The following is a 17917-nucleotide window of genomic DNA, read 5'->3' as shown; positions in this document are numbered from 1 at the left end:
ACACGTGATGTCACATTTTAACGTGTTGGTTTTTACATAGAATGAATGAGTCAACCAATCAGTGTTAGCAGAGACTCATTTACCCATAAACCCTTTGGCATCTGTCTGTGTTTGTTACAAAAAATCAGAATTACTGCATTATTTAAAATTAAAAATATGTTATATTTTAACTTTGAATGAATGAAAACTGTTTATTTCGAACATTTGATACAACAACAATTACAAGATAGATCAGTAAAGACAACAACAAAAAAGTTCCTACTGTGTACCCAACATGTCCGAAAAGGGGTAGGGTGAAGCATCAGCTTATTTATCCCTACCCCTTCTTCCCCACAACCAGTAATACCCTTTGCCACATATACACATAGATTCCTACACACCTAAACCGATATCAATATATATATATATATATATATATATATATATATATATATATATATATATATATATATATATATATATATATATATATATATATACACACATATATATATATACATACACACATCAACATACATACACATATACATACACATATACACACATACATATATATACACAAACATAAATATACACCTACACATACCTACTTACATACAAAATACTATATATTTACAAGCCGAAGCAAAAAACAAAAACACCCTAACCCTCATTACCCTTCCTCCTCCCTATACCTAGAAAAAACCATATTTTTGTACCGCTGTTTTAACTGGTTCATGCTTGGACATTGCTTGAGCCCCACTCCCAATCTGTTCCACATCCTCACCCCACAGACAGAAATACAGAAACCTTTTAATGTTGTTCGTGCCCACTGATGCTTTAAATTAAATTTCCCCCTCAGACTGTAATCCCCTGATCTGTTAAAAAACATATTTTTAATATTTGCTGGAAGTAAATTGTTTATTGCTTTATACACAATTTGTACTGTTTGAAAATGAACCAAGTCTGTGAATTTTAAGAATTTGGATTGTAAAAATAGTGGATTTGTATGATCTCTATAGCCAGTATTATGAATAATTCTTATAGCTCTTTTCTGCATTACTGATAGTGATTGTGTTGTACCTTTATAAGTATTACCCCATACCTCTGCACAGTACTGTAAATATGGTAAAACTAGTGAGCAGTAAAGAATGCGGAGTGAGTTGTGGTCCAGAATATGTTTCGCTTTGTTTAGAACTGAAATGCTTCTTGACAGTTTACTTTGTATATGTTTTATATGAGTCTTCCAGTTTATCTTATCATCTATTATCACCCCCAGAAACTTATTTTCATGTACCCTTTCAATATCTACCCCCTCGACTTGTAACTGAACCTGTATGTCTGTATTACAATAGCCAAATAACATGTATTTTGTTTTACTTAAGTTTAATGATAATTTGTTTCTGTCAAACCATATTTTCAATTTTCCCATTTCTATACTGATCCTCCTCAGTAACTCCTGCAAATCCCCCCCTGAACAAAAAATGCTTGTGTCATCTGCAAATAATACTAATTTTAATATTTTGGAAACATTGACAATATCATTTATATAAATTAGAAACAGTTTTGGACCCAATACTGACCCCTGTGGGACGCCACAAGCATTGTCCAAGCATGATGATGTATATTCCCCCAACTTCACAAACTGTTTTCTGTTACTTAAGTAGCTTCTCACCCACTTTGTACAAATGACAGAATTAACATTAATGGTGTTATTCTATCTGGATTAATTTGATTTTAAAGCAAAACCATAAGTCAAAACTGCTTTATTTTCTAAGACCTCTGCCTCACTGCGGTGCGGCACTGCTGTATTGTTCAGAAATAATGGCTTGTTTTGTTTGTGTACAGTTGAGCTTAGCTTCTCTCAATTTCTGCACTGCTGCAAAATATGTAGTAAACAGGAGCTTCCAGCAGTGGGCAGGGCACACAAAGACAGAAGTGCTAACTCATTGTTTGGGTCTGTGGTCGCCTTTGATGCTACCAGAAGTGATCGTGGTGTTAAAATTCAAAATCAGCTTGTTAGTTGTTGTGTGGGCCGCCAGAAGAGGAGGTACTGCTGGCCCACCACCAGAGGGCGCCCTGCCTGAAGTGCGGGCTTCAGGCACGAGAGGGCGCTGCCGCCACGGACACAGCCGGGGGTGACAGCTGTCACTCATTGTCTCCTGACAGCTGTCACCCATCCATACTTCATCATCTCACTCCATAAAACCCGGACGTCATCTCCACCTCATTGCCGAGATATCGTCGACCCGTTAAGGTAACGTTCTCAGCCTTGATCTGTGTCATATTGACTTTGTTTAGTGAACTCGTTTTTGCAGCTGTTTTCCTGCGGAGTGTTATCTGGAGATTGGCGTGACTGGCGACAGCTTCGCTTTACTACCCCACCAGATAAGTGTTGAGACAGGAGCTGCATGAGTGTGTGTTAGAGGTGGAGGTGGACTCTCCAGCGTTGTTGTTACTGGGTGTGCACACACCCATATCTTATTGTCTCTGCTCCTTGCCAGCAGTACCAGATCCGACCTTCGAAGACGGGGGCCACCTGGGGACTCAGGACTTGGCGGCTCCAGTATTCTCCGGGTTTGGTGGTGGAGGAAATCGTGTGGTTCCGGTTCATCTCAGGACAGACGTCTTCTATCCTCGAGCCTGCCCACATGTCACCCTTGTAATTGACTGTTTGCAAAATTTCACATTCCTCTGTGTTGTGGTTGTGCTCATTCACAACAGTAAAGTGTTCATATTCGACTCTTTCATTGTCCGTTCATTTACGCCCCCTGTTGTGGGTCCGTGTCACTACACTTTCACAACAGTTAGTAGTTGCAAGTGTACCGGAGAGGTTATCGGTAAGCTGCAGCTTGATAAATTTTTGGGTGGTTTACCGGTTTAGCTTTATAAAAGATAACTTTTCAAGCTGTTATCAAAGCTAACCTTTTGGTTTTAGCGGTGTTCTAACTATATGGTGGGTGGGGAACTGTTTAAACTAAATGGCTGTCAAGAACTGTCAAGAACTACAATGATTGGCGTGGCTTAGCATATAGATTTTGACAACAAAAGAAAGTGGAAACAATACTTTACTAGTTAAAAAGTATAACCCAGATACCACATTGTATCACGTACATCCTCTTAACATTGTGGGGGGGGGAGCTGGAGCCTATCCCAGCAGTCATAGGGCATGAGGCAGGATACACCCTTAACAGGATGCCAGTCTGTCACAGGATGAACAAATAATAATAATAATATAATAACAATAATAGTGATGATGTGCCTCCTTTTTGTCTATTCAACATTACAATAAGAAGAGGTATCTTGTCAGTTTGGATTAATAATTTACTAGAACTGCCTGTTTCATCCAAATATTAAACACCCAAATAGCAGGGAAGAACATCCTGACCTCCTCTCAAAACACATTTAGAATTTGCTTGCATGAGGTCAGGTCATACTTGTGATGCAGGATAACAGCCACTAATACTGTGATTATAATTTCATATTTACACAAGCAGCTCATTCGTCATAAAGTATGAATGAAAATGAAAACCCCAAATCAGAAAAAGTTGGGATTCAAATAAAAAAAAAAAATGCAGTGAATATTAGATATACTTTGAATTCTATTTCATGACAGACACTATGAACCCAAGATGTTTCATTTTTTGTGTGGTCAACTTCATTTCATTTGTTAATATACATCCATTCCTGCATTTTGAGTTTTCTTGAAATATACGTGTTTCCAGTAAGTGTATTTTCAATTCTCGACTTCAATTTGTGCAAATTGGATGGTAATGGAAACCAACCAACAGTTTCACAGTAAATCTCCAAAGATATAATGGGAAGATTTCAAACTTCTCTTTATTTTTCTTTTACAAGATTATCCCATTCAGTATCCAGAGACAGGCCCTGAGGCGCACTGGACAAGTTCTTCACTATAGTGTGACACCCCCCCTCCCTGACGGGACAACAGTTCATCACAGATTACTTCCCTAGTCATGGCCAGTACCCATTCACAGCTGAGTGGAGTGGGATGCTGCAGATGAAGTGTCTTGTCCAAGGACCTAGACATGTAGCCTCAACAACACACATGAAATCAAACCATTCAATGGTATAGAAAAAGTAGCAAGTCCTATATAGGCCTTGAGGGCCACTGGTACCAGTGTTTATCTCTACATTCCGTAGTGTGAGGAGGATCAGTCTACAACTCCTCCTGGACAGGATGCCTGTCTGTCGCAGGTTACTTTGCCAGCCAGTCATATACTTAAAAAAGAAAGTTTTGTTCACCTGCATTCTCCACTGCATTTGCATTCTCTGGTTCTGAAGATTTTACGATCAATGTGAGACTGTTGTCTGTTAACACATCCATCAATACGGCTCAACGCTGCACCTCCTACGCATCATTTTGGCTGTCTCACCTGTTGAAAGAGAGAGAGACACAGACAGAGGGATATAGAAAGACGAGTAAAACAGGGAATCGTTAAAATGTGACTATCATGTGACATGCAGAATACTGTTTACAGTTGTACATTAGATTTCATCAGAACAAAGACAGTGACAAGAGGCAGGAGGTGCGGTAATAGAAGAAAAGCTGAAATAATGATAGAGACATCAAAGAGGCCCTTGGGGCACCAAACAATCACTTACTTCTTCTCTGTACCACAGATTTGTGTCTAAGATTAATTTAAACTTTGCCAACCAAGAAAGTACACAGCAAATCACAGCTGAGATCACTATGGCAACTGTAAGCCATACTTTCCTATTTTAAGCTTCATTTAACATTTATAGCAGAGTTGTTAACCTATGCGAACCTTACATAGGCGGCTCTGAGCATATTTGTTTATTGTAATTAGCTGACTCCCTCCCTACTGTGAGCCTCGGCTGCAAGAACACCAGCCCACCTAAAAGACGGGAGATTAAAGAGATGTGACTGAGGCAGTGACAGCACACTCTGAACACTGATGTTTTTTTTTTTACTGCAGCAAGGGATGGTCCAAATGTGATGGGGACGACTGAGCGAAGGCTACGTATGTGCAGCAACAAGTCTGGAGACAATGTCACATAATAAGAGCAATCAGAGATTGCAGACACATACACATACATGCATTCACAGACAAATATGTGTAACATGACCATATGTGAAAACCAATAAATAAATGAAATAATGGAAGCCAGCCAGGTCTGAACCTGAAACTAGCTGATGTTAGAGGAGGACTGAGCCATTCTGACAGGCTGATTTGCACAAAATCTCAAAGTCATTTCGAAGCAACTGGAGATATGTGGCAGAATATCAAAAATACCACATCTCCCAGTAGAGATACCTAGATGGACTCTCAGAGTGCGTATTGCCACTAACAACAATAGAAACATTGAAGTAATTGAAAAACAGGCAGCTCTCTGTGTTTTTTCTTCAGGCTCTAGTACACAGAAAATTTTGCAGAGTAAAATGAACTCTACAGGGACTACAATGGATCCCACTCCAACAAGAGTTAAATAAATTCCATTGTAGTGTGAAATCAGCTCTATCGTCTTGTCAAATCAAGTTTTTCAACTGCAATAAGAGTCATTCACAGTAGGGGTGCTGGAAAAAAATCGATTCACGTCCAAATCGTGATTCTTATTTATTATGATTCTGAATCGATCCAAAATGTTCAAGAATCGATTTTTAAAAAGCATTTTTTAAAACATTTTCTTACTTACTCGCTGTGTGTACTGTTTGTCAGGCAACAGCCTCAGTACTGCAGCGTCCCCGCTAGGGGAGGGTCTGGCGTGCTTCAAACATTCGTGAGCTGCAGCTTAACATGACAGACAAAGAGGTAATTCAGCCAGCACCGTCTTTGCTGAAGGCAAATGTTTGGGCGTATTTTGGATTTTATTATTTGCTGCGTAAGAAGGAGCTTTACATGACTTATGCAGTGTGCAAAATCTGCAAAATGAAAGTCAAGTACTTCGGAAACACTTCAAATCCTCAAGCCCACATGCTACGTCATCACCCGGAGCTAAAAGAAGCGGAGCAGCGGTCTCTGCTGACTACTGACCGGCGCACACTCCATCACTTCACTAAACTGCCAGCCAACTCTGAATGAGCAAAGCAGATAAGTAAATTTACATCTTTAGAATCACTTGATTAACCTTGTAACGCTGCATTTTCTTAAACATAAACATTTTTAAGTAATATAACTATTTCTCACAGCTCTTTCAATCGAAAATCAATTCTGAATCGAATCGTCACCCCAAGAATCAGAATCGAATTGAATTGTGAGTTGTTGTAAGATTCACAGCATGACATAGTTGATTTTACACTGTGATAGAGTTTATTTAACTCTATTTGGACTGGGACTGAATGTAGTTCCAGAGTTCCAGCAGAGTTGAGAAATGAGTTCAGTCATTAGCGCCTGTGAAGCTTGTCATGGAAGTCTAAAATGAACAACTTTGGGCCTATATTTTGGTTGAATGATGAGAGTTATTAAACCAACAGACTTTAAATTGGAGGATGTAACTATATGCAAGTGTGCATGTGGGGTCATAAGGTTGCAGGACAGTTGGCAATGCTGTTATTTCTGCAGGGCAATGGTGGTCCAAGTCTTTAGGGACCTGGTGCCATCTTACTCTATGGTTATTAGACTTTTACGTCAACTGTTAACTTCATGTGACAGGTAGATGTCTGTCATATTAGGTATCCTCAGAAGGTCCTTGGGTAACATTGGAATGACTGTGTAAATCAAACGGTTGCTTGTGGAGACTAAGGTGAGAAGTAATACAACTTACGAGGGAACACCAGCTATACCATTCTTTCCATGTGATGCATTTCTCTGAGCATGATCCAGCACACAGGTGCCTCAATATTGAGGGCTCCAGCAGCTTGCAAAGGACAAGGGAGCAACTACATTTCACCAGGCTGCAAGTTGTCTGTCTGGGTGGTTGCTACACAAAAGACAAAATGGTTCCATAGGGTGGTGGCTGCAGCAACATGAGGCATCAGTGCATGGCCCCAGACCTCACCTGACCTGACTGCTGTAAACATCCAATCAAACCAGCAAGCATTAATAATAATTCATACTTTATTAATCCCCTTTGGGAAACTTGGTATCTGTTTGTAACCCATCCCTGACTGTCAGTATATGCGGGATCGTCAAGGTGTGACAGCAGCATAATTTATTAGACATACTCCAGGGTATGCCAGCATTTTTAATACAGTCAGCATATGCTGGCTAAATGGTCAAGGTGTGACAGGGCCTTGACCCTCTTTTGTGGAAATACAATCAAACAAATAGGTCCCATTTACTCTTGGCATTAGAATGTGTGTCATTTCCAGATAGTGTCTAGATATGCTTTGAAAGTGATTACATTTACACGTGGCATTAGTACATCTCTAATCCCACTGGATTCTGATTATGATCCGATATTCAGCACATGTGATAGCTCCTACGTTTAACGTATGTGTGTGTGTGTGTGTGTGGGGGGGGGGGGGGGGGGGGATTACATTAGTTGTTCTATTGATTAGTTTTATTTCCTGTGTGTGTGTTTGTATTTTTTAAAGGGGAAAGAAGCCACCTTCAGCAACTGAACTGCTAAAGATGAAGTTAAAGCAGAATGCTGAGTTGTGCAGCTGCGGTCCAGAGGACAGTCTAGATACAGGAATGCAACACTGGTGCAAGATGAGTGGGACTTTCACAAACCCACGCATGTGCTGCCACTCTTCTTCACTTTGTTTTTATTTGCAGAAGACTGCAGTCTGTGTTATCAGAAGAGACACTATAACTGTATTAGCCACACAGTCGCAGAAAAGAGTCTCTTTTTTTGTTGGTAAGGGTCACATTAACCATTTGGTACTGCCCACATAGTTGCTGTAAGTCGATTGGAAACAGATTCCATCCATTTACCCTGTGGTTCAATGTGGTCACAATATGTTCCTGACCACCTCCGGACATGACTTGGCTGATCAGTTCACAATCTGTTCTCAGTGTGTTTTAGGTGCATTTATTTACACCTGTACTTTCATGTGGTCAAGCACAATCTGATTTCAAATCAATCACCAATAACACATTTTAATCCCAGGCTGTATACAGGGTAATATTTTTTGTGTGTGTTATGTAAGAACTCATGTGCATGCCCAGACACCCAGGACACAACACATACCCACCCTCCAGTGTGGGGAGGATAGCAACACATTAAGACAGAAATAGGATAGAATATGAAAACAGCAACCTCAAATCAGAAACGCTGGGACTGTATGGAAAATGAAAATAATATAAATAAATAAATAAAATGAAACCCACAGGGATTTTTACATTTACTCTGACTTCTATTTCATTGCAAATGGCATGAACCAAAGCTAGTGAATGTTTTTTTTCTGCAGTCCTGACCCATCCACAATAGAGAATATGTGGAGAATTTTGTAACAAAAAATACAACAATGATGCCTCTGTACTGTTGCACACCTTAAGATGTGTTTGCAAGAAGAATAGAACAAAATAACACATGAAATGCTTCATTGCTTGATATCCACAATGCCAAAACATCTTAGAGTTTGTGAGAAGGAATGGCAGCATTACAAAGTGGTCAATGCTTTTACATCCCAAGGTTTTTTTATGTGCTATAAAGACCTGAAATGTAGGAATGGATGTAAATTAACAAATTATATGAAGTTAACCAGGAAAAAAGAACATGGAACATGTCTGCAGCGTGGTGGATAAGCAGTTTGTGCTCTTGTTTCGAGAGTGGAAGGTTTTCAGTTCAAGACCACCTATGGCCATTCTCTGTATAATGTGGAGTTGCATCTGGTGCAGAACTTGTGCCAAACAGACATCACTACCTCACATCTGCTGTGGCAGAGAAGCAAAAGGAACCTTTTTTCACTGTCTGCACTGAAACAGAAATAAACATAAGAATCACTGCATGTGTGTGTGTATGTGTGCGCGTGCTGTTGTTTTTTATTTCTTTGCATTTTCCATACAGTCCCAACTTTGTTTGATTTGAGGTTGTAAAACGTCAAACAGATCAACATATCTTGAAATCAGTGAGACAGACAAGAAAACTCACTCACTCATTTTCAACTGCTTACTCCAATTAAGTGTTGTGGGGAGCTGGAGACTATCCCAACAGTCATAGAGTGTGAGGCGGGGTGCACCCTGGACAGGACAGCAGTCTGTCGCAGCAGACAAGAAAACTGATTTCTTTTCTTCTTCTTTCATAAAAAAAAAAAATGATATATTGGAGACTTTGGACCGGAACACCATGAACATCATAATGATTTTGTAGACTTCTGCCTATGTATATTGTTTTCTCTCTCCTCTCTGTTTTTCAGATCCTGCAGTCCCTCTCTAGAGGAGTGGTGCTGCAGGATGACAAATGAGCCAGGGGAGGGGATCTAATAACAATCTCCTTGTGGTGTGAAAAGGGTGGAGAGGAGATTAAGACAGACGACAGACAATAAGACAAAGGTAGTGTGCAGCTGACTACAAACAACTGCCGTCTCTTTCATCCTATTGCTTCTAAATGTCATTAACTGTTCACTGACCTGAGCGGCCGCACTACCTGAAGAGAACTCCTGCATCAGCTTCCAGTTGTATACACACTGGTTCAGTGGACAATAACCCTATGAGCCATCACATCTGCTCATGTGTGCAGCAGGTACAAGAACCCTGTAGCAAGATGCAGCTAGAACCACTTCACTTTATAGAGCTGTCAGTCTGAAAAACCGCAGCTTAAATGCATATTAAATTTAGAGAGCAAGGAAATAGTTTTAAGGTCATGATGTATCAAATCACCTTCTGGCAATAATTCCATTCAACAAAACAGGAATTGACTGACCAATATGAGGTCTGGCTTGATTATAACCAAGCAAAAACCACCGGTGCTGAACAATGAAATCAACATGGATGTGTCTAAACCTGTAGTTCCTCAATTGGCCAGTTGAAGCTGCCTCCAAAAGTGAGACAATTCAAATAGACCCCCACAAAAACAGTCCAACTTTACAACAGAAATCAACACCTGCTATAAACAACAGTTATTAGTAGGTGACATATGCTCCCCTCAAACCAGCAATACAAAGTGTCGGCGGATCACCCAAATAGACCTTTACGCTAAGAAGGGTGGCAATGACAGTGTCTTGAATATCTCACTGCAATCTTGAAATTGACCTCCAGGTCACTGTAATCAACTGGTGTTGGGGGATCACCCAAGTACACCCTTATGCTAAATATGAATAAAATTGGTCAAGTGGTTCTTGAGATATTGCGCTAACAAGCGAAAACGAACGGACAGTTGGGCGGACATGCTGATCTCTATACCCACCCGTATTTCAAACAGTTTTCGTCTGTCGAGCCATTTCTGTCCATTCATGACAAATGTACGGGGGTCAGTATTTATGCAACTTAGCAGTTCAAACCCTTTTAAGTCATAAAATTATGGATGAGGTCTCTTAAAGTCATAGCTAAAGTAGAAGAAGGACTGCATTTCTATCGAGCAGATTCTCAAAGCTCTTTACAATAATTTTTACTTAAAGTTTTACTTTAACTTTTTTTTTTTTTTTACCATTTTTACAACTGGGTGGACTGACACAAAGCAGATTAAATGTCTTGTCCAAGGGCACAGGCAGGTTGCATGAGAGGGATATGAACCCAGGTCATACGGACAGGACAGTTCCTTACCCACTGTGTTACCTGCTGTACATAATGAAATCCTTGTTAAAGGCAGAGACACTGAAAACAGACGTGCATCTGGCAACATGCCATCGAACTACAATGTTGGGAGGTTTCCTAAAAACAACATTTTAAAATGCTGCAACAGCATTAAAACTTAAATCTTCAGCCAAAAAATAAAGAATAGAAAAGAATTTATACAATTGCTTAAAATGACAAAAAAATTGTACAAGTTTCAAACACACAAGTGAACATAGTATCACTTTTGCATAGACCCAAAAGAGACTGATCCAGTAACCACATAGACCGGCACCCCCTTCTGGCACTGCCAAGATGCCAATATCCAAAACCAACCCATTTTAGCATCAAATCTGCTCTTCAGAAAACCAGTCGGTAATGGGTTTATCCATTTTATACATCTCTTTCTATGTACACACACAGTACTGTGCAAATGTTTTAGGCACATCTAATGCATCATAAAAGCATGAAAAATGATGAGAACCTGACTTTGACAAACAAACGAAATGTGTGATGAATTTCAATTTTAATGATAACTAATATGAAAATTGGGTTATATTTACATGTGATTTTTTTTTTAGTATAAGTTGCAGGACATTAAAAACCTTTTTTGTAAAAAAAAAACAAAAAACACAAGTACGAGTAATTGTGTTTTACAATCATTTTAATATTGCACAACCATTTGTAACTGTGTTTGTGTGGCATTCTACTGGCTACTACATCCATCCATCCCTCCATACATTTTCTTCTGCTTTATCCGGAGTCGGGTCGCGGGGGCAGCAGCTCAAGCAAAGCCGCCCAGACCTCCCGATCCACACACACCTCCCCCAGCTCCTCTGGGGGAACCCCAAGGCGTTCCCAAGCCAGCCGAGAGATGTAGTCCCTCCAGCGTGTCCTGGGTCTTCCCCGGGGCCTCCTCCCAGTGGGACGTGCCCGGAACACCTCTCCAGCGAGGCGTCCAGGGGGCATCCGGAAAAGATGCCTGAGCCACCTCAACTGACTCCTTTCGACGTGGAGGAGCACGGCTAGTACACTATAAAGAAATTATTATTATTATTATGGAATAAAAAAAAATTATAGTTCACATATTCACTTTTGTTGGAACTGATTTTGTGTTGATGTGCCCATAAAAAAGGGAGGTGGGGTGTTGGGGGTGCATCAAACACTACTTTTATTAACCCTAACTACAAGCACTCAGAGAGTGCAAACCTCCGCCAAGGCCATGGGGTCACTGACGCCGCAACATCTACACGCCGTGGAATCATTGAACCTAAAAAACTCTAACAATGATGTTTGTTCAGTAGTTAAAAAAGTTTCATCTGCTGTGACTGGATAACATGTATTCTTAGCGCTTGGCATCACAGTTTATTGCAACTTGCACCTTTCCCAGAAGCTACTGTCATCTGAGCACTGATATTGATATTGCATGTGCTTATAGACAAAAACAAATAACAGACAAAATTCAATTTATTATTCAACTAAACTGCAAATAAATGAATTTTTTAACATTTATGAAACACTTCTCTAAACAAGGCCATAGGGTCACTGACCCTAAAGAGATTCCCTCCTTGGCACAGTGATCTATTTCTTTTTGTCTCTTTCTCTAAAATTATAAATAATAATCATTAGATTATTAATATATAAACAAAAATAAATTTAAGAAGTATTACAATTTGAAAACAAATGCACCCAAACATGATGACAGCTGCAACTGCTCAATGCTAACTTTTAACATTGAAAATGCCATAGACATGCTAAGGCGTTAGCATCGGGATCCGGATCGTGATCCGGATCATCACTAAAATGTAATCACTTATTCCTCTTGTCATTTCCAACCACTCCACAAAATTTCTATAAACAAAAATAAATTTAAGAAATATTAAAATTTGAAAACAAATGCACCCGAACGTGATGACAGCTGCAACTGCTTAATGCTAACTTTTAACATTGAAAATGCCATAAACATGCTAAGGCGTTAGCATCGGGATCCGGATCGTGATCTGGATCATCACTAAAATTTAATCACTTATTCCTCTTGTCATTTCCAACCACTCCACAAAATTTCTATAAACAAAAATAAATTTAAGAAATATTACAATTTGAAAACAAATGCACCCGAACGTGATGACAGCCGCAACTGCTTAATGCTAACTTTTATATTGAAAATGCCATAGACATGCTAACGTGTTAGCATCGGGTCCGAATCACCACTAAAATTGAATCACTTGTGCCTCTTGTCATTTCCAACCACTCCACAAAATTTCATCAAAATCCGTTCAAAACTTTTTGAGTTATCCTGCTGACAGACAGACAAACAAACAAACAAACGCGACAGAAAACATAACCTCCTTGGTGGAGGTAACAATAGCTGCGATAGTTGCAATGACAAGGATGCATCCAGCGAATCCAGCGAGGATTTGCCCAAACTCTGAGCTTAGACCTGCTGGTAGATGTGGTCTCTGTGTGTACCTGACAGTGCCTGTTTATGCTCTATTGCGCTAGTGTTACACAAAGCCTCAAGGCTAAGGATCCACAGCATCAGCATCCACTGGCAGATGCTGTATATACAATCACATGAAGAGAGAGCGAGGCCAGGAAAAAATGAAAGTTTTGCATAACATTCCCAACACCCCTCCTGACAGTCAGCTCAAATGCCCTAAATCTGTTTATTTTCCACATTATTCACGAGTCTCCTGCATGCCCTCTTGTTCTCTCCCAAGCTCCCTCCCCCATTGCCATCTCCACCACTCTGTCAAGACCTGACGAGAGACCATTTCAATAATGAAGATGGAGTAACTGCAATACAGAGTGCACATAAATTGGACCTACAGCCAACAAGCATGTCCAATTTGCCAAGTGGTTAAGCCTGATGTCTGGGTGCAGCTCTCTGAGTGCACAGCAGCTGCCGTCAACAGGTCTGTGCCGACCTGATTCATCCATCCACAACATTAATACTTCACACGGGGCACCACTATTTAACTCTTCTGCAGGAAACTGCTCTTTAAACACAGCACATTAGGGCACGTAATCCACTCATTTCAGGAGCATTCAGAAAGGTGGAGGAAAACAGCGAGTGCTTCTGACCTTTCCATTGTTCTTGACTGTGCTCCAGCGTTCTTTGCAGGATGAGAAACAGACACAGAGACAAGGAGCAGAGAGTCATAAAAGCCAAGAAGAATGATTGTGAGTTGATTTATCCTTTCAAACCCTCCTCCACACACCATGTGTTAATGTGCAAGCTGGATAACAAGATAAGGACATGTTTACTTGCACTATATGGAACTTATCGGCAACACAATCAAATTCCTGCAAGCCTTCACTCGGGGTCTCGTTTCACTGCATTCCTCCTCGATTCGATTGCATTTCTCTCCAGTGAAGCAGCAACGAGAGGGAAGACTGGAGTGGGATCATGTATAATTGCCGAAAATACAAAGCAAGGTCCCACAGCAGTAGTATAAGAACATACAAAGCCCATTGTGCCAACAGAGGGAGACATTTAGGGGCCAAGGGACAGCTCCCCAACAGAGGGCACAGTGCCACAGGGAACAGACAGTAATGAAATGGCGACTCCTCTTTTCAGCATAACTGTACAATCTCAGAGCAGGTTCACTTACTGGGTGTAGGAACCTCTTGGTAATATGCTCAAATTTGCCATTTTTAAACAGTATACCAATATACTGCAATATTTAAAGTGTATTCTATCACATCCAACAAGAGGCTCATTGCAAACGTTGAAACTTTGTGTTGACATTTGCTTGTTCAGTGTTAGGTGGGCTGGAGAGCACTCCTCATAGCCCCCTTTCTGTCTGTCATACAGTATTTCTCTGTTCCTGGTATGTTGTGGAAGTAGCGAAGCGAGTTTTTCTCTGCCTTTATGCCTGTCTTTCAAACAGGGCCACTGTTTTTCTGTGTCAGACAAATATGCCGCTTCATGCCTTCTATTAAAAGTTGCAAATATGCTGACTATACACATCACACATAATCCCAAAATCGTGGTAGAAAAAGAAATGAAACAAGGGCAATACATATTAGGACACATCTGCCAAAAGTCAACAAACCTCCAGATCTTTATCGATAAATGACATATGCGGAGAATTAGTTATACAACACAAAGGCACAATGTGTGTTTACTGGTGTTATTGGCAAAAATGATTAAAAACAGCAGCATCTAGTAGTACAAGCCATTATTAACTCCTGAATTTACAGTGTTGTTCTTTTTTTTTTAAAGACATATGATTCAAAAGTGCTGCCTCAGATTTGGCGTAATCCTGCGATCAATAGAATTGTGTAAAAAACATAACCCACTTCATGAATAACCTTCCTCTGTCACAGATGGCTTACACTATTTCAGCCAGATGAAGATGCACACACTGAGAGAATAAAGTGATAGTAATAATGTATTGTCAAAATGGTCAACTCTTTTACTACATCAACAAACAGGAGGATAGTCCAAAGGCTTTTATTCCTATTTAGTAAATAGAATGCATTGCTAGAGCACTTTTACATCTGATGGAAAAGCTCAAAGAACCTATTCTCTCTCTCTCTCTCTCTCACACACACACACACACACACACACACACACACACACACACACACACACACACACACACACACACACACACACACACACACACACACACACACACACACACACACACACACACACACACACACACACACACACACCAAAGTCAGCATGCTACAACCCATGGCGCTCAACTGCACAATGGGATCAACTTGGGAAGAAGCGAATTGTGCAGCTTGATCTGAGTGGTGCACTGTGGGATTGATTGGCTACCACTGTTACCGACCAACATGGGAAATGACAGACTACAATATAAACATGAGCAATCAGAGCAGTTTAGATTACTTTAAAATGTGGAAACAATGAATTGAAACTTGTTTGTAAGTGCCAAGGGCTCCATGTTCATGGGAAACACAAAGACGAACTTATTGCCTTAGTAAACAGCGTGGTAACTGGAAATTAGCTCTGCGTTTTAACTGATGAAGAAGAGGTGAAACAAATCGGCAAGGCATAAGAGGAGCTGTTACACCCAACTTCCTGAAACTGATTAATGGATGGACTGGCAAAAATACCGGTGTAAACATGTGTGCAGATATCGCTGAATATTTGATGGAAAATTACACGAAAGCACTCTTAAAGCGGCTCGACAAGGAAGATAAGTGTTGTGTTTACAATAGCAATATTCCATTCATGTTATTGAACTGACTGTGATAACCAGAATTGACACACTTATTATTTTAATCCATCTCTTAACGCCAGGGTTTTTCTTCTCCATGGGAACGTTGTGTAAAATGAACAATGGTTCGCATATGCATTCCGGAGCTTTGTGCTCACAATTATGGATAACATACCAGCTTTTACGTCACTTTTCAAGTCTATAATAACCATTTGCACAGTCAACAACAGGGCAATGTGCACCTGACTTGTTTACACTTCACCTGAAATTAAGGTTTAAGTTTTAAAAGCATAACACACATAATCAGGCTACCTGTCTTCGGTAGCCAAGCGAGACCAATGCTCAGAGTTTGCACATGTGCAGTACTAATGCACAATTTACTTATTAAGGGCCTTGCTCAAAGGCACCTTAGTGAGGTGCCTGAGGGGGAACTGAAATGAGTCATGGTAGCTGCAGCTATAGTAAACAGACAATGCAGACAGACAAAGTGATGACATAACACAATCTATGTCCACATCAATAGCAATACTGTCCATTCATTAAAACAAGTAAAACAAGTTTTCACCTCACATGAGAAATCATGCTAACATACAAATACTGGTTGGAGGGTAACAGAGAGGTGGGCTTGTGCTCAGAGGAGCGACACAGCACAGACTGGACAGAGCCTGTGTGATGTCACCCATTGGTTTTCTGGAGAAACCCAGAACCCTCTTTTCTGGGTGTCGCCATGTTGAGAGCCTGGCTTGGAATGAACTCATTAATGCATAAAGGGGTGGAGCATGGGTGGCTCAGTGTATAATGAAAAAAGCCTGAACACGCCCCCTCTGCAGAGTCTTAAACGCAAGCTAACAGGCTAACCTAGGTTCGGGTGTTTATGACATCATATTTTTGGGGACTGTGCGGTGGTTATCCTCATGGCTTATTGTGGTGTGAACAGCTAAACTTATCAGCCGCCTATATCGTCAGTAATCACGCATTAAATAAACCTACCAACAGCTGATAAAAGTGCAAACACATTAACTTACAACATTTAATAAGATGAGTTTCACTCAGCTTGACAATAAGCGAAGTGCATGCGTGGGTCAAACAGGGTCAAAAATTTCAGCTACCAAACTCACACCGTTACCATTGGATTTCGTATACGGTAGCGTTAGCGGACTGTGAAAGTTAAGGCTTACAGGGATTGTTTCAAAGGCTTTAAGCCTTAAGCGACGCATACAATAATGACAGGTGCGCATTGTGCTGTTTTCAAATGCTCAAACGGAATTTATAGACTTGAAAGGTGGCTGAAAACACACAATTGTAAGGCTCTGCCGAGTCCACCCAAAAACGGAAAGAAGAAATGTGGTTGTAAACCTCTGTTCATTCTACAAAATTTCCCCACAGAAAAGAAAGATCCAGACAGACTAAAATTGTAAGTTTCTAGCACACATTTATTTTGTCAATATCCTGAAATGTTGACGAATTATAATGTGGTTGATGGTGCCGTTTTCGTGCACTGGCTTATGAGTGTAATGTCCTGCCATGAATGACATGGCGCATAATATTGTAATATTGACATGTTTTATAAACGAACTGCATGCATGCACATATCACTGTATGTCAACTTATTATAACAAACGTGACACCAAAGAGGTTATATGTGAGACCCACCTTCCTTGTAGTCATTACGAAGCCGGTGAAGCAGCGATTTCTCATCCCTGCTTAGCAAATATTCTGCAATATCCACAGTTTCAGACTCTGGACTTCGTCTAACCATCCGTCAGTTGCTTTCAGGGGGTCAGAAATTTGTTTGTCTACAACTATCAACAAGGACTGGTCATTTTCGACAGCAGCGCTCTCTTCCTCCTTTGTCAGCACCAACGGTAGTTTCTGTACCGATGCAACATACACAAGAGCAGCCAGCTCTTTCCCTTTCTGTCTACTGCATTACGCAGTCCTGGTGGTAACAGGCAATCCGCGGAGCTTACAAAAACGCTTTAAACTGTCAACTTTCCACTGGGTGAAATAGTCCAAATCATAGCACTCCTCACTGCTTTCCGCCGTCTTTGAATGTGGATTGGTAGCCAAAAAATTTAGCGTACCCATAATGCACCG

At 40.5% G+C, this 17917-nt stretch overlaps 1 protein-coding gene across 1 annotated transcript in view; it reads right to left on the bottom strand.

Moving 5' to 3' along the window:
* Positions 1 to 17917, bottom strand: part of nexmifb (neurite extension and migration factor b) — a 319292-nt gene that overhangs the window by 32159 nt on the left and 269216 nt on the right. Inside the window, exon 2 of the mRNA XM_034181284.1 lies at positions 4246 to 4376. Within this exon, the coding sequence (XP_034037175.1) occupies positions 4246 to 4327 (82 nt within the window). The 5' untranslated portion in view covers positions 4328 to 4376. The remainder of the gene's footprint in view (positions 1 to 4245; positions 4377 to 17917) is intronic.

This window comes from Thalassophryne amazonica, chromosome 11 (genome assembly GCF_902500255.1).
Source record: "Thalassophryne amazonica chromosome 11, fThaAma1.1, whole genome shotgun sequence".
NCBI classification, from domain to species: Eukaryota; Metazoa; Chordata; class Actinopteri; order Batrachoidiformes; family Batrachoididae; genus Thalassophryne; species Thalassophryne amazonica.
The sequence above is the reverse complement of the archived record's forward strand: the minus strand, read 5'-3'. Positions and strand labels throughout refer to the sequence as shown.